The sequence below is a fragment of the Hydractinia symbiolongicarpus genome, chromosome 12, assembly GCF_029227915.1.
Source record: "Hydractinia symbiolongicarpus strain clone_291-10 chromosome 12, HSymV2.1, whole genome shotgun sequence".
Taxonomy (NCBI): domain Eukaryota; kingdom Metazoa; phylum Cnidaria; class Hydrozoa; order Anthoathecata; family Hydractiniidae; genus Hydractinia; species Hydractinia symbiolongicarpus.
In genome coordinates this window covers 6,518,881-6,545,289 of record NC_079886.1, presented here as the reverse complement: position 1 = coordinate 6,545,289, position 26,409 = coordinate 6,518,881, and the positions used below count along the sequence as shown (strand labels likewise).

Genomic DNA, 26,409 nt, shown 5'->3' with positions numbered 1-26,409 from the left:
ATAACCTTACCAATACTATAAAGTTGTTTTATCATTTCTGTATTGTGTACGGATGGCATTCTCGACCCAAGAGCTTTTTGAGATAAACCTGAAGACGAGACTGTACGAATGGAGCAGATGTTATTAGACTACGAGGAGCGCCAAAGCACTTCAAGATGTGCTGTAAACTTTTATTAATTCATGTTATTGACGCCTAAAAGGGCCGGATCACATACGTAAATAAATAAATAAATTTCTTCATAGATGCAGAGTCACAAGCAGTGGCTACAAATTTAGGAGTAGCGTTACAGACCATGCGAATTTACAAGATAAGGTTTAGATAATACCGATAATTCAAGATAGATCTTCGTTCTGTCACTCAGAAAGAAAAAAACTATGTATAAATACTCTAAAAGCATCCTTATCACAAAACCGATATCGACTTTTTGAATTAGTCACATCAACAAAGAGATAATAAAAAGAAGGCATTCTGTCTTATGACGGTCTTCCTGTGATATAAGAGCTTCAGGCAAGAGACTCAGTACGAAAATCAGAACGAAGTTAAAATGCAATATTTTAGTACTTAATTTCGGTTACCAATCACTTCTCCAGGCTTTCCATCTAGTTGTGTTTGTTTTAATACACTTTTCCCCAGGACCTTTTTAATACAGGAGGGTCTGTCTACGATCAATGTCGTCCCCTGTGCATCTTTATGACAAAACGGCGATCCAAACGGTTGCGTCTCCGATATAAAAAGCAAAAAAGAAGCGTTGGGGACAAAATTGTGTTCCTAGTCTCACATATAAACCTTACACCGAGGGATTCTTTCTCTTTCGAACAGCGGAAAGTAAGAGTCATAAGGAGTCAGCACGAGAAAAAAGCACCCAGGTGTCTTTGGGCGCCCGATGTCAGCATTTGTTGAACAAGAGAAACGTCCACTCCATAATAATGTTTAATGGCCGCTACATAAACGCTTCTAACGTACAGAGAAAAGAATAAACGAGGGAAATAGAAGAAAGAACATCATGTAAGTGCCACAAATGTCCAAGAGCTGATGAGCCGCCAAAGTCCGTGTTTTGTGGGCGGGCGGCGGACGGACGACATGAACGGAGATTCCCTGCAATGTGTAAAAGGTGGGAGCTGTCTAATATTTATAGGTCTTAGTTAACCAATTGATGTGCTGGTGTAAACTTTATCACCGATTGTAAAACCAAGTCAAGCACATTTTAATGTTGTTGTGATTCTTGAGAAATGTGGTCAGGAGACTTTTGTGCTTTGTATAATTCGAATATAATTGCTTCAATTATTCATCCATTCTTATGATGAACCAACCTTAGTAGTGTTAATAATTTACCACCTATACTTTCGGTTGGCGTAGCCATAGCTGAAGTCTGTTTCTTTCTGTCAGGTTTGCTGCTCTTTTTATATTAAATTGTGCAAAGCGATAAATTTTGTTCTACATTATCTTTTACTTTTAGGCAAAAAAAAAATATGAACAGAAGTTTCTTTACGGCATTCTTTGGTTTCATTATTGCCACTCTTAGTTATATTCAAACTTTCAATGTAGACTTTGAGTATACAGTTGTAAAATCTGGACCAAAAGACAGCTTGTTTGGCTTTTCAGTAACAGAGCACCATGATGGTAAAGGTCCTTGGTGAGTATTTGTCTTTAAATTGACAATTTAAGAGATTCTGCAATTGTTGTGGGTCCCCCAACAGTTTGGTGTGGTAAGATCTGGGGTTTGGTATAAAATGTAACGACAAGGCTAAACATACTCTGGACAAATAGCCTGGGTTTTCCAGGGATTTGCCATTCCTTTAGGGGTTAATTTTGAATTAAATAGACCCCTTACCACGGACATATATTTGTTCGGGGGCTTCATAGTTACCTTGCGACACAATAATTAACTGGACTCTCGCCTTAGCATATTTATTTGCAATAATTAAACAACCAAGTCAAACAACTGCTGCATATGGTGCACACACTTAATTTAGATGTTGCCATGTGGCTTGCACGTTTTTCATAATAACAGCACCGGAATAAATAGGCCTTTTTAATATCACCTTTTTATGATCAGCCAAGATTGCGAAAAATCAAAATATTGATGAAAACGGGGTTAGTTTAGATAAAGTTCAGGATGCCAAGTTGTTTATTTGCTGTTCTGACCTTAGTTATCAACAAATGTTAACTTTATTATTTCCAACTGCCATATTGAAAGAATTATAGTGGATAAAAGTACATATAAAGGTTATTAGTAGTGGTATTGTAACAAAAATTATTAATATTTATTGATATTAAGTGTGTATTTATGGCAACTTTATTGTTGCTAGCTAGCTAGCTATAGCCAACAAACATTTATATTGTTTTTACTGTTCCAGAAAGTTTACATTCTATACTGTACGGTCTAATATATTTAGCTAGTTTACTGAAACGTCATAACTTAGGTCATAATTATTTTCCTGAAAAAGTTACCCATCTTTTCATCATAGTCAGATATTATTGGTAGAATGTTAAAGCTAGCTATGCATACAAGGATGATGTGCTGCCCAGCTATGTATCCTTATTATTGCCACACTCTCCTGCTAATATGCTTTTACTTTTCTATTTAATATACATTTATAATAAACATATTTTGGCTCAACCCAGTCTACTCAGTAATCACAAATTGTTTATTGTTTGGGTTTGTCTATTCAAATTCATATTAGTATTGTAGGTTTATCATTTCCAGAACATGTGCAAAAATGATTAACCTACAATACTGATCACAAATTTTTTGTTGATATGGTATGGATTTTTCAATTTTTAAATATGACACCACTGAATATGCTGCTGTTCGAGGTACTTTTAAAAGTTTGAATCACCTGAAAGATTCACTTTTTGTTAAAGCTTCTTGTAACTCGAAGTCATTAATTATAGGGAATGAAAGTCAATAATTTGAGCGGTACATAATTATGACGTAACAGGGTTGCGTACAACAAAAAAAGACTGGAGCTAGTCTAAAATTTTTAACCAACAAAAAGATGGAAGCAGGCGTCAAGGTTGCAAGAAAAACCAAAATTTTTATAAAATGATATCTTGGGTTACATGAACTTTTAACAAAAAGGAAATATGTCATTGGGAATAAAAGTCTCAAACATTTAAAGGTATAGCACATGGACCAGTCTTTATGCAATTTTAATGTGTATAACCATAAGAGTTTTGCCCTTTGCATACCGGGTTAATTTTGATTAATTTAATGGGTCACATACTTTGGTCTTTTTTCAAGAGTGAAATCATGTATGGTAAGAGAAAGATACGTTGATTTGAATTTGATAATATTATCAAAAAACAAATATATAATGGCTATAAGGCGACTGCAATTTAATTAGTTGTTCTACGGGCCCAACCGACCCTAATTTTCACGGAAGCAAAAAAATAATAATATCAAGCAAAAAAGCTTTAAAGAAAAAAAAAATTTTCATCCCATTTCGCGAAAATATAATGAGCATAGAAGATAATCAATGATGTTATTTTTTGTTGGTTGAATGTCAACAAGGTGAATCAATAACGTTACTTTACTTAGGACCACTGCTGTTAAGGCCACTGGAAGTTGATTCTTTGTTCATGGTAATTTGTTGCGATAAAACTAAAATTCGCGATGTGCTAATTTTGTAATCCCAAAAATAGTTATGTGGTTAAACAGAAGTTTTTAAATTTTTATGTGATTTATAACAAAAATTAGCTATTTTCGCTAAAATAGTTATAATACAAGAAAAAAAACAAGACAGATTATTGTCGTAACACCCTCCTTTGTTATGATTAATATATATGTTTAAAATTACGCTAGCTAAAGTGTAATACAGTCAATACCATTTAGGAAAATAATTAAAACAAGATAGAATACGCTTGTCGTAATACCCTCCTCCATTATGAATTTTAAAAAAATGATTTTACCGCTGCGAAAGACTTTAAATATTCTCAACTAAACAACCATAGTCCGAAAAAGAATTTGCACTTAAATTTAGATTTTCCCATAAAACTGCGCAAAAAACATTACTACACTACTACACTAAAATTGTTTGTTTAATTATTTGAAGTAGGAGAAGAATAACTTGCTGTACTTGTAAGTTTGAAACAGCGCAAGTATAACCTGCTGTAAAACTTTCAAAACAATACAAGTATATTCTGTACAATTTTCAAAACAGCAATAATAATTCTTGCTGTATAACTTTGAAAATAACACAAGAATGATTCTTGCTGCATAACTTTTAAAGACAAGTTTTTGAACATGCAAGTATTTTTATCTTTTCACCTTGAGAACTAGTTACATATTTTTTAGTGAGACAAATTATTATTATTTTTCCTTCGCAACTAAAAAATATAAACTGCGTGCATTGTGCCAAAATACATAAAAAACGGTTGTCGTAACACCCTCCTCCGTTGTTGTTTTTATTATTTTTTTGTTGTTCCGACCATACACTCTCGATAAAATTATTTTTATTTCGCCGACCGACCATAAGCTACTACTTCGCTCGTAGAACAACTAATTAAATTGGAGTGGCCTAAGTTGAAAATTTATTGTTACAATTTTCAAAAGGGGATAATAAGATTTTTTTAATAAAATAATTATATTCTGACCAAGTTATGTTTGAGAAAACATAATTTGTTTGATCATTATAAATACCAGTATAATTTTTAGTTGAATATTTCATAAAATTATCTATATTAAAATACACATGTATGTCTGTCTGTCTGTCACACTAAGTGGTAGCTTAGCTGTGCGAGTAGCGAGACGCACGTAATGCAGTATAAAAAGGACGGACGAGCCCATGGATTTTTCCACGGGCCTAATGACTAGTATTATTAAAATATTATAAATAAATGCAACCTAAAAATAACAAAAATACATTTTAAAACGTTCTTATAAAATATCATATGCTTCTTCAAGGTGAAAGTAATAACTCGTTTAGTTGAATATTCTGACACTTCAATTTAAAATACTTCAATTTTTTCCAGACCAAATAAAATATTTGATCCCTAACCTGCCAAACATCTTATTTAAAAGTTTGTGATTTATTTCAATTGCAAGAATTTGTTTTGTAATTTTTGGCACCAGCGTCAAGATTAATATGGCTTGACACTTCAGCCTTTCTAATTGAATTTTTTTAAATAGACAAAATGTTTTAATTTAACATGAGACATGTATTAAAAAGGCTGCACTTATTTTGCAGCCTCTCCATTTTTGATGACGTCTTTGCACTTTACATCACACACTATGCATGTAATTATTTTTTGGTTCAAACAGAAAAACCTTCATGCCACCGTCTTCCTACACTACACTTCCTTACTGGTTGGGTAAGAAAGTGTAGAGACTTGATAGTTCCTGGGGCAAAGCCCAGAGACAGACCGAGAAAGACTTGGCAGGAGGTTATAAGGACAGACTTGATACACAGGAAGTTGAGTTTAGATCTAACACAGTCTAGATCAGATTGAAAGAGGGTCATTAATATACCCCGTCCAACCCATGCTAGCATGGAAAACGGAGGTTAAGTCGAGAATGATGATGATGATGATGATATGTACAGTATAAATGGACCACTAAATCTAAAGTAGTGTTTTACTTACAGGATGCTTGTAGGGGCTCCTCGTGGAATGAATGCAGAGCTTAAAAAATTTAACGTAAATTCATCTGGCACAGTGTTTCGATGTAAAGCAACTGATCCAAGCACTGCCTGTGATGGGGAAGTTAACTTCGATGACGAATTGAGTAAGCTTGTTTTTTATTCTTTAAAAGTATTTGTGAAAAAAAATTATTCTTTTGAAACATGTTTGATTTGGGCAGTACAGCTGCACCTTTTCTTTATTATTAGTTGTTAGCCTGTAAAAAATTCAACAGAATATCCCTGTTCATTTCCCACATTACTATCCCCCCCCAACAAATTCTATCACTTTAATAAATCAAAAATTGTTAAAAAAAAAGAGACAGACCTTTAATTACCCTATGGTAAATACAATTATTTACATATTAACTGCTTGGATAGTAAGATTGGATGACATACTGAAGTTTCTTATTTTAACAGAATTAAACTAATAAAAAATGCAAGTGTTTGTTAAATGGTTTGTTATAGAATCTGTTGTAGTTGTATCTTTTTGTCATTTGCAACATTATTATTAGGTGTCATAATTTTCCATTCTGATATTTTAGATAGTAATTATGAATCCAAAAAAGACCAATGGTTTGGTGTTTCCCTAAAAAGTGGAGGGCTAGGAAAAAATATTATTGTAAGTTTCTTGTAACAGAAAACAACTCTTTACATGATGCATTCATAATTATTTATAATTCATTTGAGTATATAATAAATAAGTGATATAACTTTATCATACCATAAGAATATCATTAAGTTTTGTTTCAAAAAGTTTTAAAAACAGGTGCATTTTTTTGGGACGATATGTTGCTGGCAATATCTTAGACAAAAACTCATAAAAAATGTGCTGTTCCAACTTCAAACCTCAAATCAAAAATCAAAACTCAACCTTTCTAATTTAATATGACGATGCTTGCAAGTAATTTACCACGTTTGTTTTTTAGAGTTGTGCTCATCGCTATGAGTATTATGGGAAATCACGATCCTTCCGTTTGCTTGAAGGAAAGTGTTGGAGGGTAGATGGTGCATTTTCTCAGCTGTCTGAGTTGCAAGCATGTAGATACATAAATAATGGAGGTAAAAGCATAGCAGTTAATGATATAATTGGTTTGCTGATGCTTTTGTTGAACCGTGCAACATTGCTATATAATGTAAAATAAAACATTAATTTTTGGTCTCATAGGTAATGTCCCAACACACGATTCTTATGGGCAATGTGAAAGTGGCGTTGCTGTTGATATATTGCCCGAGGTATTTCTCTCATATTTTTTCCCATCAACCCTGATTAGATTTCGTAATTGTGTAACTGCCAACAAGGTTTACAGTTGTCTTGCTAAAAATATTTTTTGTCACAAAATGTTGTTTTAGCAACGCTGAAAACCAGCTCCTTTTAAAATTTATACACTTACTTCAAAATCTATGCAATCAAAAAGGCTTAACAATAAATTTAAAAAGAAGGATTCTGGACAAGTGATTAGCACTAATAAAAAGTTAACAAGAAGAAGTTTTTTGAAATGTAAATTGTGTGTTTCGTGCTTCATACAAGGCAGTTTTGACTACCACAATATATTGTTTGAAACATTAGTATATTGTACAATTAATTGTAATAAAATTAATAGTACTGTACAAGTATATACAAGAAGGATATAAATAGTTCAGACGTTTGTTTCATTAATGTTTAAATGTGCAGAAACAAAAAAGGTAGTTTAGTTCTTTTGAAATTGATTCAATAGGGATCTGCTACAAGTTTCTTCTAACCAAAGTGATTTGATTCAAAAATACTTGCGAGCTTTGAAGTCCCAATGAATTGTACATCTGTAAAATGTATTGTACAAGTATGTAAAATTGTGTACAATTAATTGCAAACAATATATTGTAGCAAAGAAAACTACCCTTAAAGTGAACCCGAGGTATAAGATGATGTTGGAATTATATTATAGAGCTTAAAAAGTTGCTTAACAAGCTTTTTTAACTTTTTTAAGAAGCTCTTTTTGTTCTCAAGATATTCATGTGTAAAGAATTTCAGATTTATTATGCTGCATGAATTATGATTTCATCTTTAAATGATATACCAATTTCAAGAAAGTATTTACCTGTTAATAATTAAATTCATTTTTTTCAAGGTGAATGATGAAACAAGTTATTTAATTGGAGCTGTGGGCTCCCTAGGATTCACAGGTAAAGTTATTAAATCGGACAAATAATTAGAATTCTTTCACTACTGCTGATAACTTGCTATATTTTTTTACACCGTAAAACATTATTTCTCCAGAAAATAAAATAAATTCGTTACTTACCATTAAGGTGTACTTAAAAGTGGGCATTATACCAGCAATAACACCCGAGCAATAAATTGCTCACCCAAGGATACAATAATTTAGACTGTCAAGCAACCTGAATAAATAGAATAATTTTTAAAGGCATATTTTATTACAAAATCTTTTCGGTCTATTTATCTTATCTCTTTAGATATGTTATTTTTTACTGCAAATAATAAATAAGATAACATTGATATTGCTCAACCAGACAAATTTTTTATGGAATTGGGGGAGCAATTAATGGCATGGCTATTTTATTATTTCTCAGAATTAGGCGAGTCTTTCTATGAACAAGAGCTATCACTCTCCCTTTATTGATAAGCCTGCAGATAAGTAATGTCTCCATTAGTTATGAGTTGTCATAAAAGTAGCCTAGTGAGTGGGGTTAAGAATTTTTTCAACAGAATATGACAAAGTCGCATTGCAATGCTTAAATCTCATCTTCAATTGTGACAGTAAAAGAGGCTTAACTATTGCCATTAAAGTTAAAATTCGATTTTTTCATATTTGACATTATCAAGCATCAAGATACACCTAATGTCACAGTGCTTGGATATACTGGTAAAATCTTCTGTTTACAATACTAACAGTAAAAATGTCTGTATCTGTGCAAAAAATTTTAGGGCGTGTTTTTGACATAAGTACTGATGACACAAACAAGCAATATGAAAATCCGAGAATTGATGATAGCTACTTTGGTGAGTGTTGTTTTTGAATCTGAACTGCTACTCTACAAAATCCACGCATTTGGTTTGTTTTTCTCATTTCTTGTTATAAAAAATAAAATCAATGATTGTGCTGTTGAAAAAAAATTCTACATAATTAGTTATACTAACAGTTTTTTTAGACTATAAATCCATATTTTTTGTTACAGCACTCTCTATCATAATTTTATATCTATAATATTATTATCTTTAAACTATACTGTTGTGAATACTTAATTATTACCTCCCAAAATAGTTACATAATTAACAAGAAATGTTGATAACAAAGATTGTATATAATATAGACTTTTACGACAATCTTTGTAGTACTGCACTTTGCAAGCTCTAACTTCTGATAGCATTTTCCTTTTTCTTTAAGATTTTCAGACAACTATGATAAGATTTGAAAAATTGTTTTTTTATAGGATATGCCGTTACCTATGGGAAATTTCTCAATAAAGACAAATTTAGTATGTTTACTTGTGTTTTTATCTGTTTGTTATTTTTTTCTTCTTTTCGAACTTTTTGCATGGTTGGAATTTTCTAATGAATACAGTATTCATGATGATTCATTAGAAATTTAAGGAAAGAAAAAACCTAAATTTTACTTACATGGATCTTGGCACGAGCCAAAGTACACAGTGTTCATCAGACACCATTGTAGCAGGGCTCTAATACTTGATTACCGGTGGCTTCGCTGGCGTTTCGGCACATGGTTTCCCACTAGTTGTTATTGCTTAAATAACTGATTTTATATTTAGCAATTGCCACAGGAGGACCAAGATACAATAGTTTTGGAAAGGTAATTTAGGAACGTAATATTTAAATGTCTTTTAATAATACAAAATTTCTATGTGTTTGCAACAGATAAAGGTATTTTCATTAGCAGACGAAACATTACTTTGATGTCAAAACAATGAATTTAACATTAAAGGTGTTGTTAAGCTTAATGAAGCAGTTGCATCACGCTTACACTCGAGGCAGAATAAATTAAAACAGATGGGAAATATTAATGTGATCTTCCACCTATTAACTTAGTCTTAGGACTAAAATTTGTTTTTATTTCCAAAAGCCAGGCCAACCCATCTGTTTTGGAACGTACAGATTGATGATGTCATAGGTATGAGATGGTAATGATGAGTAATCACCCATGACTGTGAAAAATATTTTAGTAAATATTTTTTTACAGTTAATTTCGGACTACAGTTACTTCTGTCGGATAAAGCTCAACTTTGTCAGCTTTTTTCTGATACTTAATAATAACCAGTATCAAAATGTTTTGATATTTTATTCAAAAGTAATTTAACGTTGTATCTAGTGTAAATATAGCGAAAAGTTTTAAAAACAAAGTCATAAAAATATTTTTAAGATGGAAATATTGAATAAGAGAAATACATGTGTGTCGTTCCTTGTTGTTTAAAAATATTGAGATTTCAGAGAGTTGTGTTGTCATTTGATATGTTATCGAAGTAATGTCAAAACAATGTTGGTATAATTCATTGTGTTGTTATAGGTTTTGCTGTTCACAGACAAGTCTTTCAAATCTGTAGTGCAAAGTATACCAGCGAAGGATAGTGAGGTTTGTGGTTTTTTTTTTGTTACCAAAACAAGCTTATCAAAGAAACCTTAATCGTGCAGTAAATTACATTAAATTTGAACTCAGAAAATGCTTAAAATATGAATCTTTTTTTTTCTTGTTAAGAGCAACAGAAAAAAACAACAATTTTAATGGTTAAGATGTTTTATAATAATCATTCAATTAAACTGCTTTTCCAAAAATCAAAAGTCATGTAAATCCATAGATCCATGACAGTCCATTTTAAATCTGCATCCAGATTTTAGACTAACAGATTTATTTCTCATTTAATTGCTGTGCACACATTTTCATTATAATGAATGATCGTTGTAAAATGAGAAATCACATTTTTTTTGGTTTTTACGGATTGTAAATTCAGTTACATAAAATCCGACATTAAAGTCAAACCATAAACTAAATGTTGCTTTCCAAGGATGAAAAAACATTTTTTGTGTGATTCACACACACACAGTATTATTTTTATGGTATTAACTAAAAGTGTACACAACTATAGTGCATCAGACAATCTGTGAATAAGATGTTAGTGTGGTTTAATTTCTATAAAGTAACTGAAGCATATTTGTAATCTATGTTAGATTCAAATTGCATCTGGGTTTGGCATTGCTCTTTGTTCAATTGATGCTAACGGAGACGGGTAAGTAGTTTAACAGCATTATTGATTATTTTTTTTCATGCTCGCCTGTCTACTAAGAATCATATATGTCATTGTGTACGTAAAAAAAACACAAAGTTCATCGCCCTGCAAATTTTAATAAAAAATTTAAAACATGCAAAATTTCAACATCCTATCACTGCTTTAAGTGTTTATCAGTTGTTATGGAAACAAAAACAATTTTCTTTTAGTATAAAATTGTTGGTACATGTACTGTGATAAATCTATAAAATTAAAAAAATATTTCGACAAATTATTTATGTGCATAAGCTTTTCATTTTATTTAAAACATTTTCAGTGCAGTATAATATTTACAAGTAAAACGTTTAAAAAATATTTTTTACAAAAAGCTAATACCAGAGAAATTTGCGTCAACGCCCATGAGAGCGATCATGTCATTATTGCATTTATCTCTATGCAATCCCATTTCTAAAAAGTTTTAAAGTTTCTGTCTTGATTTGATTGTTAAGGGATGGTCTTTTAATAGTGATTATCATGCTTCAAGATTTCTTCTTTCACGATAATTTTTTGGTGCAGATAAGAATACTCCGGACAAACTTGTGATCATTGTTCTCTTGTAAATGTTTTGATGACTCAGTTTTGACCTTTAACGATTCGTGTTAGGCCCATCTTATTTCCACGCTTCTGACTGTCTCCCTGACATAGGTCTCCCCACAGCTACATTTCCGAAATATATTTTACATGAGGGGTGAGGATTCGTACTTTTGACTTTAAATAAACTTCTAACCTTTGATGTAATTTAGTTTTGTTAAATAGTTTTGAATCATTTTGATTTTGGAAAAAAAATATTAACAGATTATAAAATGTAATTTGTAGATTCTCAGAACTGATCGTTGGGGCACCATTCCATTCAAATGCTGATAACCAACGTCCGAACCAGGGATTAGTGTATGTTTATTCAAAAAAAGATGGAGAGGTTTGTTTTTTAAATTAAAGTGGTGTATTTTATAAATAACAGTGCTGTAACAACTTGTCATAAAGAATTTATCTGTATTTAGGACAAAATGAGCCTAATGAGGACACTCCAAGGTTTTACGTCAAAAGGTGGAATGAAGGCTTACTCTAGTTTTGGTTATGCTGTAGCTAATGCAGGCGATCTGAATCTAGATGGTTATGAAGGTAATGTTTTTTCTTCTATATTGTACACTTTCATTTAATAGTACCACTTCTATGATTAACTTTTTTTTGCTACTTTGTAGTTCTAAAAAGTAATATGCTTAAGTATACCCGTCAGCAGGATAATTCTACTGAACTAAAGTAGTTTTGTGTGTAACAGAAATTGTAGACCAAAATTTTTTAATGGTCTCCTGACTTTGTTTGATCTTGCCTCTACACTTTAATAGAATGTAATTAAGTTGAATGTGTTATAGTATATATAATACACAGACATAACTTCTGATTGAATAGGATTGCCCCAGCAGATTTTTTAGTAGTAACAATGGGAATAATTTGTTTTGTGTAATACATTCCGCTTTTTCAGATCTTGTTATTGGTGCTCCACACCAAGATGGTGGTGCTGTATACATTTATCAAGGATCTGATGCTGGTCTGACCAATGAACCTTCACAGGTAGCTTGATTTCATCACATTTTTGCCAAATCATGGAAAGTAAAAGCAAACATGTTTAATAGGCAAACATGTAGACAGTATGAATACTAGTAGTAACCTGGTCTATGGTTTTAATTTTATAGTATATTCCTGCATCAACTGTGTTTACTGGACTCAATGGAGATGTCCTTAGTTTGTCAGGATTTGGGAAATCATTTGGCACAGGAATGGACCTTGATCAAAATGGCTACAAAGGTTGTTACCTTTGTTCATTTGTTTATTTGTTCATTATTTTACACTGGAAAAATATTTGGCTAGTTAACTTTGATCCTGGTAGATTGTAACCTAAGTACTTCTTTTTATTTTAGATATTTTAGTTGGAGCATATCTCTCTGACCAGGCTGTGCTTTTAAGGTATATTGTAGCTTTCAATGTTCTTTTTATTCTTTGTATTTCTACCAAAAAAATACTTCTTCACAAGGAAAAAAAGTTGTGAAACTATATTCTAAATTATATGTATAGGAATTCTATATGTTTGTAATTTTTTTACTTATGAAGAAGGTGTATATGTTACTTTTTATTTCAATTTTCACTCTCTATCCGTATAAATTTTAACATTTTAAATAAATGTGCAAAATATAAAGTGAGCGTGAGTAGGTACGAAAAAATTAGTTATCAGAAAAATGTTAACGCACAAAATAAAAGTTGAAAAGTAATGTTTTGGTCTCTAGTTGGATAGTTTTATATAAAAAGAAACGAGTACCTAAACAATTTTTTTGTTATCACTAGTAGCTAGTTAACTATACTTTTAATTTTTCACATGGTAAATTTTTCTAATGTATTGATGCAAGGCTTTCTTCACCTTTTCATGTTTTTTTGTATTAGGAGTCGGCCTGTGATAACTCCTCATATATCTTTATCATTTCAACCGAAGCAATTAAAAACAGAAAAGAATTGCATCGCCAAAATTGGAAATACTACTTGGTAAATAATTTTCTTTTCTTACAAAAAATGGTGTGTTCCGCCCTACATTGAGTAACTATAAATAATTTGGTTCTGCCATACATTATTTTATTTTAAATTATTTTATTCTCTTTCTTTTAAGTTTTGACATGATTTTTTGTGTTAACTTTACGGAATCATCTGGAAAGTTGTATAACAAGAGTGATGATGAAATTAGTAAGTAACTTATTGTGTGAAAAAATGAATATTCTGAATTTACAGCATCGTAGTATTTTTATGTACGAGAATCTTTTTTTATTAAATTTTCCTTCCTATTATAATAACTGATTTACAGTTGCTGCTGGAAGCCAAAATTACCCTCTAATATAGCGCGTAAAAATCTTTGTCAAGGATGCTAAGATTCAAGTTCACCTTTATTACAAAAAGCTCTAAACCACTTGTGTTTTTTACTGTGCATTTGAAGGCTTATAATGCCTGAAATTGTTTTCTTTGTCACCAATACATTTGTTGCATTTTGTTGGGTTTGTGAGGCTCAAGGATCCTTCTGAGACTCCCTGTACTTTGTATTATGACCAACTTTGAAGTTACGGGAAAGATTAATGCATTTAATTGCTGTATTTGAATGACCATAGTTACGATTGTATCTAAATGTACATAAGCAAATTCATCATAACTGGAAACGTAGAGATGAAGCCTCTTTGTTTTTTTAATTTCAGAAATACAATACACTTTTACGGCAGATGTCAAAGTGAAGAAACCACGAGTTCGATTTAGTTCAGGAAAAACAATGCACACAGTCATCAAAGCAACCAAAAAAAAGTCTGAGTGTGTAACAATGAAAGGGATGTACCTTGTTTATAACGAGGTTCGTCTTCTTTTTGTTTGTGGGTGTATGGTATAAAAACTTTAACATTAAACATTTAAGCTTGGTTTGTTAAAAATATTTCGATTAAAGACTACCCACAGTAACCAATAAAAAATGTTTTTTATTTTTGGATGTTCAAACGTAATTGACTTTGTTTTTGACCCAATAAAACCCAATCTTAAGAAACTTTTCTATCGTTAGTTTTTGTTCTTAAACTTTTAAAGCACAGTTTTACGAAGTCAGAAACTCTATTGCCGAGGTAAAAAAAATCCTAATCTTTTAACGCCTCTATTATGTTGGAATCTTTTTCCATATTCCTTATTCCATTCTGTAGGAGGACAACACTATTCCCATTTATCCAGACATTACATTTGAAGTTGCATACGATTTACCATACAATGATGGTCTTGAGAAACCGGGGAAAAGTACATCACAAGTTGTTAACTTAGATGCTTATCCTTCATTGACAGAAAGTTACAAGGGTGGCGAGAAGATGAAATACACTCATGCATTAAATTTCGAGGTAACCTCTACTTGGTTGTTCTGCAAATACTTCTCTGATATTTTTGGAGCAAAGAAGATATATTGATAAATATATCTGGCTAAAAGTCGTATGGTGTTTCTTCTTGTAGTTAACCTTTCAACGGGAGTGTGAAAAATGCATTCCAGATTTGTCAATCATTGCAGATAAAAATTAGTAAGTACCTTTTTTGATGACAAAAAAATAAGCGTCTTGTTAACTGCAGTTCTTTTAATAGAAACGACTGTATGCATTTTTAAATTTCCTTGTTGATTCTTATTTTTTAAATATACTAAAAAATTCGGGTTAAATAACTTCCATATCCGGTTCTTTTAAGTTGGTAAAGTGCTTAAATCAAATATATTTATACATTAAAATTGTATAATAAATCCAAGAAACCACTGTAGTGCCTTCTCTCTTGCTAAGTAAAAAGTAGTAACCACTCCACCCCACACACAACAGCATCACATCAGATCTGTTTAAATTTAAAAGAATTTTTAATTTTTTCAATTTTGCTTTCTTTTAGTTCTGTTGGATTTGGGAAGAAAACATTTAAGTTTAACATGACCATCAAGAACTCAGGAAGAGACCCTGCCTATTCTGTTGGTTTTAAATTCGACTTCAAGAAGGATTTGCAAGTTGAAAGTGTCACTGATGAGACTGACGTATGCAGTTGTTGTTTCCTGCACAGTACACTTTCAAATTACCAATACTTTAAAAAGTGTTGGTATTTGAAACAAGAATATCTACCGCTTCCATTCCCTGATCTACAAGAAAAGTTAAAATATTGAGAGTATTTGAAAAGAGCCTGAAATATTGATATATACTGTAGGATAGTTTGGGTGAATTGTTTTGACCATTTTGGAAATAAAGGGTATAATGTAATTGGCTTGAACTCCAATGTAATTTGTGAATCAACTTATTTTGTATTGTTTTAGAAAGCAGAAGCATGTCCGAATTCAGTTTGCGAAGGGATTTTTAATCAGATTTCACAAGGCAAAGAGGTAATGGTATTTATTTCCAAGAAATCATCTTAGGTATGGTTTTTTTATTTGTTTATTTATCGCTATTCTTATTTTTCAAATTTCAGGTAACAGTCGAGGTTGTGCTGAACACAGAGAAATTTCAAGCAACAAGTCCTAATACATTTTCCGTCACTGTTACGAGGTATTTTTTTATTTGTTGAGTTAAAAATATACACTGAGAAATCAAGCAGTGGCAATGATGAAACCTTGATAAATCTTGGCACAGATACTTCAGTTATTCTTATAATTTCCCGAAATCCTTTGCAATGGTGTTTTGTCATATGTTATAACCTGCATAGTGATTTACATTTTTGAGGGATATACCATGTTAATTGTTTCCAGGGGGGAAGGGGACTAAGGCGGTTCCAGAGTATCCCATATAAGCTACAGAAATCTCCTTTTAACCAACCAGACAACGGACTTTTCTTGGAATGGAACCCACGACCTTTTGCACATGAATCAAGGGCTCGAAAGACTGAGCTACCGATCCCCAAATATCACTAAAAGTTCTGAGTTCGAGTTTCATTTTATAAAATTTAAACCTTCTTAGCTGCAACATGTCAGGGACTTGTCTCTAAATCTACTTTTATTTTCAGTGCAAACAGTGATTTAAATGACACCCTCTCTGATAACACCGTGACTATCTCGCTGGAATTGAAAGTTGACGCAGATATCCAATTGTTACCGTAAGTGTCCTATTCACAGCAAAATCTCTGTCGATTTCTCATTTTTACGCAACCTTCTTAAAGAACAGAGACAACAGTTGGGCAGCGTATGTTGTTTGTGTTGTCAAATATTGCATCAGACTTTCACACAGTTTTTTAGACAATAAATAACTAAACAACTTGAAGAAAATCTAGTTTGTTGAGAGTAACTTATGAAACATTACGTGCAGTAAAAGTTTCATGCAGCATGCTTTTTGCTAAAATTGTTACAGCTAGTCGTTAACCCGTGGAAAATCCACGGGTTCGCCTGTCCGTTTTATACCGCATTGCGTGCTTCTCGCTATTGAGCAGCTAAGCTACCATTTTGCGTGACAGACAGACAGTCAAACAGACAGACGTATACGGGTATTATAATATAGATTCTCTAAAGCGTTGAGTCATGTCCAGGCATGTCTAGACTTGTATTTTTTTGTTGTACTTATATTAATTGGTACCTGTCTGTTTCTTTTACTCTGGGAAAACGTGTGCATTTTCGACCAGACTTTAGGATTACTTTTACATTTTTGACCAAACTTGGTGATAATAGTTTTTTCCATGGTAAAAGAAACACAAGAAATTGGTTTTAAATTTTTTGTCCTAACTGAGTCTCAAATAAGGCTAAGAAAACGAAAAGGTCAGCACGTAACGTTAAGACACAAGAGCTGTGGCCATCTACGGATAAATACACGCAGAAAAAATCGCTGAAAGTATTTTTGTAGAGGAAAGGTTTTTTGACACTTTCTCTTTGTCAGTTTCGCATTTCTAGCAGCTTTTTATTTTTAGCAGAAAATAGCCTTTCTACACGTCTTCGCGTTCGTTTAATAAAAAAAAGCAAGTCTAACCTAACCATATGTCTCATATATATTGTGAAAGATCTGCTAAGTATTTATATGTTTGTTTATGCACTCGAAATGGGAGTGACTATCAATTGATGTACAGTATACACACCAAGTAATTTATATTTTTTACGCAGAGGAACGTTCACTCAACAAGTTTTATATACTGGCATTATAAATGGTGAATCTGCGATGAAGAAACTCTCGGATGTTGGTAAAACGGTTGATCATAAATTCCTTGTAAGTAAACGTGTTTTTTTATCTTTGATGTGAAGCCTCTTGTTTTGCATTTTTGGAAGGGTTATGAAAGATTATTGCATAATGTTTTTCTTTGTGAATTTCTCACATTAAAAGTGAAGTGTGAGAAGAAGTTGCAGTGCTATGTCGAATCTTATCATGATCACTTAACCTCCACATTGCTGTCAACCCGTGAAAGTATACCAGATGCCTAACGCAGGATGTCAGGAATGTCAAAAATGATCAGGAAATTGTCACAATATTGTCAAACTGACAGGGGAAAAACAGGAATATTAGTGTTATGTTAGGAAATATCAGGCATTTAAGGTTTAACCAGTCTTTTAAAACTTTTTTTTCTCACTGCTGCTTTTATTATGCTTGTATGGTAATCGTGCTTGTATAGAAATTACATTTTTTAGGTTAATCCAAACTTTATCTTAACCGCATCATGACACGAGGAAACGTTGAGAATTTTAGTCAAACAATGTCAGGAAAATGTCAGAAAGTCAGTTAATAAAAGGATACGTTTTTGAGGGGAAGCCCTGCAACAATTTTGCGATCATTCCTCCCCTTTTTGTGTGTAGAGTTTCTGTATGTGCGAGCATGTACGTTGCGAGGGTTTTCACGTCCATGTAAATAAATGGCAAAAAACAACATCAAATATAAACAAATAAATAAAACAATATGGAAAATATAGTGTGGTTTAATAAAATTAAAATCCAACACTGTTTAATGCTAACAATTTTTTTTCTGTGGCGTGTGGCCTTGTGGTTACGAGGCTTGCTTCGTAATCACAAGGTCCGCGGTTCGCTCCAGAGCGCGGGCATGTTTAAAAAGTGTCTTTACCACAGCTACGGGTCAACCCATGCCATGTTAGGTGTATACCTAACGTATACATTCAGAACACAGGACCCAGATTGATAACAGTGTTTCCGACACTCAATTGCCTATATCCTATATAAATATTCTGAATAATAAATGTATGTACGGCGATGTTTTTTAATTATTATTATTGTGATTATTTTACATGCTAGGTTCTCAACAACGGCCCTGATGTTCTTCCAAGTGCACAGTTAAGAATACGCTGGCCTTATGAAACACTTTCCGGAAAGCATCTTCTCTATATTGTCAAAGTCGTCAAGGTAAGCGAGACAAAACAACTCCGATAAACCATCTTTGAGGATATCGTAAATGCTGTAGTATCTTTGATAAGAATAGCAGTAACTTCGAAGAAATTTAAAATGTTTTTAATGTTGTTATAGACCTCCAGAGCTACAAATTGTGTTACGCCACAACAAAATCTCCTGAAGATACCGGTAACCATTTCAGTTGAATTTAATACAGTTTAAATATATATTTTTAGTGTAATTCTTCTCTGTCCAAAAACTCAGAACATCTGTAAGAGTTCATTGACTTGGCTAATGTGATTTAGTTTTTATTGGCACGTTGTGTTATCCCCCCTTTTATGTATGTTTTATTTTTTAGGGGGTAGTAAATGATCCTGTAGCGTCGAAATTCACAGTGAGTATCTTGACAACTTGGAACAGTTCTACCTGCAAGGCAATTTTCCGTACGAGTGTCGATAAAGTGTTCAAAGATAAATTAGTAGTTTGCCTGACTGACTTTTTTTCGAAGCTGATATTTTGCTTAACGGAGTATTTATGTTAAATCGTTTCTGTTTGTAACGTTTCTGTCGTTAATTTTTGACGACATCGTTTCTCACATTAAGTTAAATTCGATGCTACTTTTTGTTGACAATAAAGTTTTGTTGTGCAACCAGTATTAGAGACGAAAATATTAAATAATTTATATTTATTTAGGCGACTGTCGATAGAAACATGGAATCAAAATCTTCACGAAAGCGGACTAGAAGAGATGCGGGAACGAACACCACAGATGCACCGTCCACTAACGCACCTGTAACGGAAGCATCTGGGGAAGCCACCACTGCTGTGCCTGGAAGTGGAGTCGGTGATACCCGTAAGAAAGATGGCCTAGTTTTGGTGAGTAAATGGGTTGGATGCGTTACTGTTTAAACTCGCAAAGGACTTAATTTTAACCAAAAACAATAATGTAAGCGTGGGACAGTAAAAAAACATTGACCGTTCGGGAAAATTAAAATGCACGAAACTGTCCTTAGTTCTGCGCGAAAATTGAAACACGCAAAATTAGGTCTTTTTATTTGTTGTGTGTAGTTTTTTGGTGCGCAAATATTGAAATACTTTGTTCTTGCTGCGAAGAAAAGGATTTAGGACGAATTAATACACACTTCATCATTTGTTTCAGGATTGCAAAACAGCAAAATGTGTTGATATCGTGTGTACCTTCGAAGATGTTCAAGTTGGCAAAACAGAATTTATCACGATCAAATCAAGATTGTGGCAATCGTCCGTGCTAATTGTAAGATGCTCTACTGACTGTGTTCTAGTCCTCTTTCTAAATCATAAGCGCTTGTAGAATTGATGTCTTGTTTTGACAACATCGTTTAAAAGTTTAAAATTTTTTGTATTATATGAAACAGTTTAAGCTAGTTTCAACCATTCTTGTTTTACTCACGACGGTTTTTTAACAACGTAAGTGTTTACGAAGAGATTCTGTTTAAACTTATTACGGCAGCAACGCTGCACTTATCTGTCCCAACGGATTGGTTAGGGTTGGTCAGGTTTTCAAGTTCCACTGAATTCTCATATCGCGTATTTACGGGGAAATTAAAGGTTGCGCTGACATAAATTTAAATGGTGAGCGGAAATTTATGAGGACGTTCTATACCGTGCTATTATGTTCAAGTAATTAATATGTAAACGCACTTGTATTTTACTTCTAGTTATGTGGAGTTGACACGAGCATTCATTTTACATTCCCTCCAATCTTTTAGGATTACTATGGGGAAGTTCTCACAATTGTGTCCGAAGGTAGAGTTGATATTGGAACGAATGCATCCTACATATTTGATCCCGACATGGGCAACAATGCTCTCGAGGTAAGGGTGTTGATGAATATATATCACCAAGTTGCAGTTAACACATTTCCTAGATAAAAGAAACTTTTGTCAAGTGGGCTCTCTTTAGGGTTTGATAAAATCCCAGAGGTTATGAAGCGTTATATGAGGAGCTTCCGCGGAAAATTTTTTTTTACGTTTTACGTTTTTTGTCCAGATTTAGTCTGGTAATTACAAAATATATATAGCCGCGCATTTCTTTTTGTTCTACGGCTTTATCCGGTAGAACTTTAAAATGGGCTCCTTTTTTGTCGCTGTTTTTCTACCGAGACTAGTAAAGTTTGTAACGGTACCAGTCTAGTGTAGCGGTACATAAATTTTTTCTGAGAGTTAATAACAGAACTACCCTGATAAACAAGGTACGAAGACCTGTTATTTTTACACATAAATCATGATTATAAATTTATTTTCTGTTCAGTTTGTTTTGCTAGTACTAAGTTACAATGGTCATTCGTTTTTTTAGTGATCTGAAATTTTAGCTAGATTTTTATTTGCTTACAAGGAGTTCCGAAGAGTTCAAATTTTTAGAAAAATGAAAAAAATAATTGTTTTTATAAACATTTACGTTTTATCTAGGTTTCCTAAAAGAAGTATTTACAAACTTAAACTCATTTTTCTACTTTCATATTTTTTCGTCCTTCATTTGCCAGTTAGAAATAATTCTTATGCGGGCACTTTTTCTGCACAATTAAGAACTATAGCAAATACTCCCCTGTAAAGGAAGTGAATAAATCTGAATACGCCGAAACGGCTGGTTTGTTATTATTGTTTCTTAATAAAAGAAAAGCGTATTCCGAATATCCTTTGTTCTATCACAATGCGATAAATACTTCGCGGATTATTTGAACAGCAGAATTTCTGACATTATTAAACTCGTCGTGAGAGATTAAAATCTTTTTTTTCTTTTCAGCTCTTTACGATCGTGAACCCAGACTTTGCTCCTAAAGAGAAAGAACGGAAGCTGTGGGTGTACGTGATCGCAGCATTAGCTGGTGTAGTCTTACTGGCCTTGTTAATATGTGGCTTATGGAAGGTAAGCAGGTATTTTTTCTGTTTTGTGATCATTTGGTTAGAACAATCAAGTCTCACTAGCATTTTTTGTTTGGTAAATTACTTCTTAGTCCGTGAGAATAATATTTCTGAACTTCCCTGAACCGACAATCCTGAACAAAATTGCTAAGACGATTTTTAAACTTAGTGTATACTTCGCCTTTTCGAAATTAGCGCAACTGTATTAAATTTTCCGGCAAGTGGTGCAAGTTGGATTTCGAACCCTCCGTTCTCTGTACCGAAGCAGATAAGGAGTGCTAAAAAGAAGAGACTATTTTAAGAGATTTTTCCTGGGAACGTTTTTGTTTACATTTGGGCACCAGTATTAAGTCCTAGATCCCTACCTCGCATAAAATCACCTTGGCTTTGACCAGTTGTGGAACTTAATACAATTTAGTTACAAAAGACCTGAGGGGCCTAAAATGCGATACTAATATATAAGAAAAAGGGAAAAACATTCCAAGGTAAACTTTAAATCTCTACCAAGAAAAAGGGTCAACTTGCTCCACTTGTCAGTAGTTGAATATGGTTAGGTTAATTCCGAAAAGACGTACATTTTTGTAGCGTTAAATAAGAATTATGCTCTATAAATAACAACAAAAACTCACACGGTTGATACTGAGGCTTTTGTTGATTTTTTTGAAGTAGACGCTGATGTTTTTCATGTTTTCTTTCCAGCTTGGTTTCTTTAAAAGAAAGCGTGTGGATAGCAGTAAGTATGGTGTTAAAAGTGGAAAAGGCGACAAATCACTACTCGCTAAATAGATTCGGTTGGCAAAAAATACTACAGACTAGACTAAGTTGGCCATTCAAACTAGTTAACTAATTCAAAAATATATGTTGGATAATTAAAAACTTGGATAACCGTTGGAAGACTGAGCAATATTTAGAACAAAAGACATAACCCAATTACAATGTTTTTAAATGCATTATTATTTTATTTTTTATGATAGCTGAAAGTTCTAGCTAACAATTTTAGCGCTTAAAAGGCGTGGTTTCAATGCAGATATGTTGCGTTTTTTTATAACTTTAATATTAAAACCTGGTTTTCACATACGATAAAGTGGGTGTGAAATAATCAGTTATGCTTTTTGTTGTTTCCTCTACGCGAAATAAGATGCGTGGAAACCACATCTTTTACGAAACTGTCAAGTTTTTAGACGAACCATCTAGAAGATATACTTGTTAGTCAATATAGGTATGCACTATAAAATGCACAGGCGACCATACTAAACGCATTAATTAACCAAATAACCAATCAACACCGAGTGTTTAAACACGTTAGCCAATCAACGCTATGTGTTTTAACACGTTAGCCAATTAACGCAAAGTAGCGTTATGTTTTTAATGTCTCTACTGGAAATCTGGTGTGTTTAGCGAATATTCTATACGATGTAGTATTGTAGCCTCAAGAGTTTTCAAGAAGAATTTCTCGATTCTTTAAAGAAGATAGCTTTACAGGGTTTTTTTTTCAACTAGAACCTTTATTTTTCTTTTTTATTTATATATAATTTTTTTCATATGTGCACATATTTTTTATTTACTGTATTAACTAACTTACCAACAAAAGGTCGATCAACAGAAAGCATATACAGTCTATGTTGTTCCTAACAAGTAGCTTATTAGAATTTCTTAGCATTATTTGGTAATGCGCAATTACAAATGATAAAGACGCAGGGCTTATTAATCTCAAGTATATATGAACAGATAGCCGGTAATTGTTAACCTCTTTATGAATGACATGATTTTAATGTCTTTTTTCATTCGTATGTTACTGTCTTTTTAACCGTGCGAATGCAAAAATAAAGTCAAAAAATGTCTTCCTTTGTAATCATAGGTGTATGTTTTTTTTTTCATGTTAGAAGTCCACAAGTAGATGTAAACTGTATCCAAAAATGGCTATTTATTGTTGCCACAGTAGTATCATTTTTTGTGCATTTGTTTTATACAGTTTATTTTAAAGAACGTGTAAAAATATTTCATTTTCTAACTTTTGTCTTCTTTATTTTTTGTTTATTTCTCCTCACACCTTCTTGCATCGGTTATGAAGAACTTCCCGTCTTCAATTGCCTCCGGTTTTAAAAACTCCGAGGAGGAGATATTCCCGTCGTCATCGCTGGACTCTTCGTCATCGCTGTCTTCAGGTGAAGTTAATATGGTTTTGCGAGATAAAAATACCGTGACAGCTAGCGTAGTGCTTAATGTTAAATTGATTACCGATAAAGATTGAAAAACATGTTCACTCGTCCAAACATCACTGGAGAAGCCGAATATAATCGGTCCAAATGAAAACCCGATGCACCAATAAAGTACGTAAAAATGTTTATGCGCATTCTGGTTGGTTTTAGTTTTAACTTCTAATAACTTTTGCAGCGAAACAACAGCTGGTAATAAAACAGAAAAGCCTGTCAAAGTTTCCATGGGAATAACAATCCAGGCTAGTGTAGATGAAGATATATAACTGTATAAAAAGTTGCGTATAGCCTCGGAACATAAAATTATTATTAAAACTTCAACCATGCCTATTCTTGATAAAATTTTGCTTCTCAGGGAATGTCCCAATGCTTCTGACGTTTTGTGAACCATATATGCAACACCAATTTGTAGGTATACTGCATTCACTGAATGCATCTGCAGGTACAGGAATGTGTAATGTACGCCTCTTGATGCCCCAACAATAATTACACAGCAGCTTATTACCCCTTTTTGAACAGTCCATTTTGAATGGACTTTGGAATTTCTTTTATGCTTCGGCGAATTATCTGATGAGCTTATTGATGTATAGGGCGCCACATCAGTAAAAAATAAAGTCAACAATCCAATTGACAAGAAGAAAGTATATGCGCAAAATGAAGACTGGAAGTATCCAAAAGACTCATTGCAGTGGTCCACTGAATCCAAAACACAACCAATGAAAATAGCGATACTGGAACTCGCACTGTTTATCCAAAAGCTATTAAATCTAGATTCTTTTATCGACTTTACGTCATCCATTCGCAACAACAGATCGTTGCTACTATCAAAGTTGTAATAATCCGTAGCAGATTGAAATATTCTGCCGGAAACAAAAAAAGTGATTACTAGAAGAAATGGATAATCCATCACACTCCAAGCGGAGAATAATTTATCATCCATTTTTCTTGTATTATCTTCTTCGGCAATTTTCAATTTCTCTTGATCAGTTGCATTGGATGATTGACAAGCGTATTGTGTTTCGTAAAATTCGAAAAAAAACAAAGGAAACATAAACATTAGCCATGCTGCAATTGATATAAGCATTATTTCTTTTCTGTCATTATATTTTCGTGTAACGTAAGACCAAAGCGACCCAAACAAACTCGATGTGACATATGTTATTGAGTTTATTGTTCCAATTTGCGACCAAGCGAAACCCTTTTTAAAAAGCACGATCGAAAGAAATGGCAACAAGGATGAAAATCCACTTTGCGCGAAAAATGTGAACACGCTCGAGCTGCATGATGGTAGGGCCTCGATATCTTCGTCATAAACCGAAGTAAAACTCATACAGGGATCAACTTCCTTGACAGTGTGTTCAGCTTTTGTCGAAACAAAAGAACGGTTTGTCGCTAACGTCGATTCTTCTTTTTGCTTCGTCATCATTTCTAAACAACGAAAAGGATTTGATAAATTGATATTCAATTGTACTACATTCTTATTCTCTGATACTCTGATCTTATAACTACACCATTTTGTGTTGCTTCTTTTCCCCATCTTCAGTTTTTACACCAACGATGATATAATAGCGAACGTTTAATAAACGAGACAAAAGATAAAATAATCGAGGTTTGGATTTTGGTAATCGATCAAAGAAATAAAATCCTTTTTCCAGGAACACGTCACTGTCTGTGTGTATCAAATGTCAAAGAAATTGCTTTTTACCCTTTTACATTACTACAAGCTATGACTGTTCTTCCTCTCACATATTCCCTACGCAATACAAATAAAAAATACTGATTCATAAAACTATTAGTAATCTCTTTAAAGTATTACACTTCTGTGATAATACCCGGTATACAACCTCGTCCCCAGATGTTTTTAAGGTTTCGCGGAAGCATATTCAGAAAATTTAAGAGTATTTTTAGCCACCATGACCTTATCATTATTACGGATTCTCGAATAAGTAAGCTTAAGTGTTGTTTGACAGAACACGTAAAATAGATTAATCTCGTCCCCAGGGCATCCTGTATGTTTTCCGGCATTTGGACGCAAGTGTCGGAAGAAAATACCTAGGGACAAGGTTGGATTATTTTTATTAAGCTTGAGATTACAGATAAACAAGGTAAATCATTTTATTACTTTTCCTAAATTTCCAGACTAACCTAGTCCTAATCCCCTTCTTAACCGGTCGACATCTAGTCGAACTCAACTAGTAATTGCCCTTAGAAAGAAGACTGAAAACTATGCAAGTTCTAAAAAGAACCACTCCCCTCCCCCATTATATAAAAAGCGCCCTGGGAACGAGACTGAAGAAGAGCTAATCTTACTTCAAAACAATATAGATAAAAAGTTCTCTGTGTACCATGACAATTTTCAACTCAATATAATTTTTTAAAGATATAATGTTCATATTAAAGTTAGCGCACCGTAAAAAAGAGCGGTTATATACCTTGTTTCTAGTTCTTCTTCTTCTTCCTTTTCCTTTTCCTTCTCTTCTTTTTCGTTATTAGATCTTCAACTGAAATTCACAAAATGTTCACACTTGCATCTGACAATACACAATGTGTACTCTTATGCGAAATATTACCA

General features: G+C 33.0%; 2 protein-coding genes across 2 annotated transcripts; one reads left to right on the top strand and one right to left on the bottom strand.

Moving 5' to 3' along the window:
- The first annotated feature begins 1,222 nt into the window (after positions 1 to 1,222).
- LOC130622216 (integrin alpha-7-like) lies at positions 1,223 to 23,632 on the top strand. Its single transcript, XM_057437651.1, has 35 exons — positions 1,223 to 1,387; positions 1,458 to 1,634; positions 5,587 to 5,726; positions 6,165 to 6,241; positions 6,549 to 6,681; positions 6,788 to 6,855; positions 7,728 to 7,782; positions 8,546 to 8,620; positions 9,052 to 9,096; positions 9,388 to 9,428; positions 10,140 to 10,205; positions 10,799 to 10,857; positions 11,713 to 11,812; positions 11,895 to 12,015; positions 12,377 to 12,465; positions 12,588 to 12,699; positions 12,813 to 12,858; positions 13,330 to 13,428; positions 13,550 to 13,623; positions 14,124 to 14,272; positions 14,607 to 14,795; positions 14,905 to 14,969; positions 15,319 to 15,457; positions 15,731 to 15,796; positions 15,883 to 15,959; positions 16,414 to 16,503; positions 17,495 to 17,597; positions 18,629 to 18,736; positions 18,857 to 18,910; positions 19,080 to 19,115; positions 19,415 to 19,597; positions 19,881 to 19,994; positions 20,470 to 20,574; positions 21,503 to 21,625; positions 22,321 to 23,632. The coding sequence occupies exons 2-35, from the start codon at positions 1,471 to 1,473 to the stop codon at positions 22,405 to 22,407; spliced, it is 3,252 nt and encodes a 1,083-aa protein (XP_057293634.1). The 5' UTR covers positions 1,223 to 1,387; positions 1,458 to 1,470; the 3' UTR covers positions 22,408 to 23,632.
- LOC130622220 (uncharacterized) lies at positions 23,087 to 26,396 on the bottom strand. Its single transcript, XM_057437658.1, has 2 exons — positions 26,270 to 26,396; positions 23,087 to 25,265 (listed from the first exon to the last, which is right to left on the bottom strand). Exon 2 carries the CDS (start codon positions 25,261 to 25,263, stop codon positions 23,656 to 23,658), a length of 1,608 nt encoding a protein of 535 aa, XP_057293641.1. The 5' UTR covers positions 25,264 to 25,265; positions 26,270 to 26,396; the 3' UTR covers positions 23,087 to 23,655.
- Between the last annotated feature and the right edge of the window lie 13 nt (positions 26,397 to 26,409).